The following is a 4019-nucleotide window of genomic DNA, read 5'->3' on the forward strand; positions in this document are numbered from 1 at the left end:
AGATTATCCTCAAAACATATAAGGAAATATAATATAGAACATTTTCTCTTTATCAAAGTTTTTATTTAAATTTGTAGACATAGGCTTGGTTGGAATCAATTTAAACCATCCGATTGCTCATATTGCTTAGCAGTCAAGGCTTTGGTATAAACCCTTTTTTTTCTTAATGAGGACAAATCAGCGTTTGATCAAATTTATCAATTTTCTACATTATTAGGAGAGAAATTTCAACTTCTCTCCCATGAAAACTGAGAGCAGAGAGTGGAGATTTACCTTCGTGAGAGTCAAGGAAATCCTTGATTCGCAACCTGTAGAGAGTGAGAGATAGATTTGTGTGACCCGAGAGAGATCTAAACGAAGAAGGAAGTCGAGAGTGAGAGTGGAGAGTCTTCAATGGTGGATGAATACGAGAGAGACAAAAGAGATCACAAAGAGAAGTTGCAACGAGAGAGACGAAGATGGAGTTTCGTTGAAAGTCAATAACGAAATAAGATTTAGGTTATTTCGTTGGAAATTCAAAGAAAGGTGAGGGGTATTTTGATCATTATACCTAAATCGTTTTTCAATGTTCGACTTTGCGTGGAAGCAAAACAAAAAGCCTCATTTACACGTCTCCATATAAGAGCTGTTTTTTTTGCTTTTTTTGATATCTGTGAGAGTTGAAAAAGCTCAAACGAACACGGATCTTATGACTTTTTTAGCTTAAAAGCTAAAAAAAACAAAATAAGCTGACTTCTAAATTTCAAACGAACAGCCCCCTTAGGGACTACTTAGAAAGAAATACTAAAGCCCCTTTTTTGTGTGACGTACATCAAACTTTCTATTAAAAGTGAACAGCAAAATACACTCAGTGACGAAGTTGCACTAGTGGACTAAAAAAGAGTCGAATTTCTTTTCAAACTGTTAGCTCTGCAACAAATCCTCCATTTCCATGCCGTTTCGAAAGAATCTCCTCGTCTTCATCTCCGCCTCCATTGCTGCAGTTCTCGCAATCGTGTTTCTTCCCGCTTTAAACACCACTAAATGTAAAACTTCCAGTATTTTTACCCCTAAATTACTCTTAATTTCATACTTAAAAAACCCTCAAATTCCTGGAATTATTTGCAGGGTTGGTTCGAAATTCATCATCTGAGGTAGCAGATTTGGTGGTGAAGAATGCAATTATCTACACCAGCGATTCCTCTCTCCCTTTCGCCGAAGCCATGGCTGTTCGAGATGGCAGGATTATTCGAATCGGCAATTATTCTGTTGTTAAGGTCGCTCTCTTTTGTTAACTGAAATCTCATTTAAGATTGTCCATTCCTTTGATATGTTCGTTTTAGACTATTTTAGGAAGCTTTCTTGACCTAATTTGGAGGGGGAATACTTTTCGGTAGATAATCTTGTAAATTGTCTGTTGGATTATTTTGATGGAAAAGGTATAAAAAATCATTGAGAATGAAGGGGAGAATTCTTTTTTCTTTTCTTTTGATAGGTAAAAGCTGAAGTTGGGTTCAGGTGCTCTTATTACTCATGAACATTTATTTTCTCTCCTATTTGGAGAGAAAAAAAGAGAGGAAAAACTGGCCCGTTTTTCTCTCCATTATTCTTCTTTTCTCTCCTCACTTCACAATCCAAACAATAGAAATAGGGAGAAACTCACTTTTTTTTCTTTTTTCTTTTCTCTCCATTTCTCTCAATCCAAACACACTGGAAGACACGGGAATGACACTCCATACATCGTATCAACTTAGCTAAAATACTGAGGCATACACCTTTGACACACGGTGTTTATGATGGTGTGAGACGTGTGCCTTTTGTGTGTGTGGAGGGATAAAATCGTCCCCCATTTGGATCGCTCATTTGCACCATCAACACGCATCCTGAGGCGGACACGTGGTATTATTTGAACGTGACTCTATCTTATTAGGGAAGAATCTCAATTTAAGAGATTCTTCCCCTTTTATGTAATTACTAATTTGGATATGGGGGTAATAGAGTAAATTGTAATTTAACGAGAGGATTATGATTCTTTTTAGGATTTCTTTATTTAAAGGCCTTGAGGCCATTGTAAAGGGGGAGGAGAGGAGGAAAGTGGGAGATCGAGGTGAGGGGGTCGTGTAAAACACTAATTTATAGTGAAATGACTCTCTAAGCCCATGGACGTAGACATGCTTACCGAATCATGTAAAAAACCCTTGTGTTCTCACTTTTCCATGTTTTTTTATATAATTATTTTGTAAGTTTATTAACGAAATCGTGATCAAGGTCGATTTATCACAAAATTGACCTCTATAGTGTGTGTGTGTGTGTGTGTGTGCATGCATGCATGTGTGTACATGGGTGGGTGTGCGTGTAGAAGGTGTGAGATGTGTGCCTTTTGTGTGTGTGGGAGCGGGGTGTGTGTGTGTGAGCGAGAGAGAGAGAGAGAGAGAGAGGAGAGAGAGAGAGAGAGAGAGAGAGAGAGAGAGAGAGAGAGAGAGAGAGAGAGAGGTTTTTAAGCTCTTTTTACAAGCTTTGGGACGTTTTGGGGAAATCACCCCCCCTACCCCCTCAACGAGTAAGCGGTATCTTTTTTAAGCTGTTTTTATAAGCTTATGTCATTCATGTGAATGCAGAATTTACTTAGACATGGAACTACAGAATTGAATTTTAAGGGAAAGATTGTGGTTCCCGGATTTATTGATTCCCACACGCATGTGCTTTTCGGAGGCTTGCAGGTTTGCAGCAATCCTATCCCCTCTTGATTTGGTTCTCAATCATGTGGATTATTTTGCATATTTATTTTGATATAAATTTCCCTATTTTACTGTTTTCTAATTTCAACAGGGATGATTCGTTGAATCTGGATTTTAGTTATATAACAACTTATGATGAGTCTTAAATATTAATAAACTAATTTTGACATTTTTAGGAAATAATCCTCTTAAATGTCGTAAGAGCGAATGAATGTCAATAGGAAATATGCAACTGAATCCACCGTTTAAGTTAATTTACATGGAGATGAGTCAAGGGATGATTTGTTTTTTCTTTTTGGTGAGGATGATCTTTTTTACCATGGGGACTACTAAAAACAAATCAGTTCATTTCAATGTTTGTAGCCTTACCGAAAGATGGTTGTAAATTAAAAAAGTTATGGACCATCCATTCTACTATTAACTTGGCATCTGATAGATTATAAGTTCTATAAGGGAGTTGATTTTTTGTGAGAATGATCTCCATGATGAGAAGATCATCTTCACAAAATTAGCCCTTAACTCATCAAACATGTGTGCCCCATCTTTTTTAGCTTGTCATAATATCCTGATAAACACTGAGGATAATCTTCATTATGAGCAAATCAACTTCATAAAAACTCACTCCTTGATTCATCTCCACGTGGGCTCCATGAATCTGAGTTTTATAGTGTGTTATATCCCAATCCATAAGTCAATTACATTTTCTTATCAACTTATGCTGCAATATTCTTAAATTTTAGTGTAGCATCCTCTCAACTGTGTTTCTACCACTAAGAATTACTTTACTGTTTTTTCTTAAAAGTAACTTGTATTGGTTTGGTGTAATTTGGTGACACAATCCAGATGATGCAAGTGCAACTACGAGGTGTGAATGGCAAAGATGAGTTTGTAAGAAAGGTTAAAGAAGCTGTAAGAGGTAAACTTCTTTTAACAAATATATATATATATATATTTGATAAGCAAGCTAGTTAGTGGTTGCTGTCACCTTCTTTTAATAGTTACACATTATTTTTTTTTTAATGAAGAATAACTGTTATATATTTGAAAGCAATGTATTTCTTCAGCAGGTCATCTTGACCGCCTTTCTTAATACAATTTTACTTATTAAAGAAAGAAAGAAAGAAAGAAAGAAAGAAAGAAAGAAAGAAACAAAGAAAAGGCAATGCATTTTTTTTTTGAAGTTGGGTTCAAGGGGTTTGAACATAGGACGTGGGAACAACACTCCATGCGTCTTACCAGTTAGCTAAGTTTACACTTCATCGAATGGTCCTACTTACTTTTAAGGATGAGACACCTGTCTCT

At 36.2% G+C, this 4019-nt stretch overlaps 1 protein-coding gene across 1 annotated transcript; it reads left to right on the forward strand.

Moving 5' to 3' along the window:
- Positions 1-790: 790 nt before the first annotated feature.
- Positions 791-4013, forward strand: LOC147380969 (protein LONG AFTER FAR-RED 3-like). The gene is made up of 4 exons (XM_086430994.1): positions 791-1025; positions 1108-1256; positions 2598-2699; positions 3561-4013. The coding sequence occupies exons 1-4, from the start codon at positions 932-934 to the stop codon at positions 3687-3689; spliced, it is 474 nt and encodes a 157-aa protein (XP_086287120.1). The 5' UTR covers positions 791-931; the 3' UTR covers positions 3690-4013.
- Positions 4014-4019: the final 6 nt, after the last annotated feature.

The sequence above is a fragment of the Akebia trifoliata genome, unplaced genomic scaffold (assembly GCF_017979445.1).
Source record: "Akebia trifoliata isolate Shusen 1 unplaced genomic scaffold, ASM1797944v1 Contig00848, whole genome shotgun sequence".
NCBI classification, from domain to species: Eukaryota; Viridiplantae; Streptophyta; class Magnoliopsida; order Ranunculales; family Lardizabalaceae; genus Akebia; species Akebia trifoliata.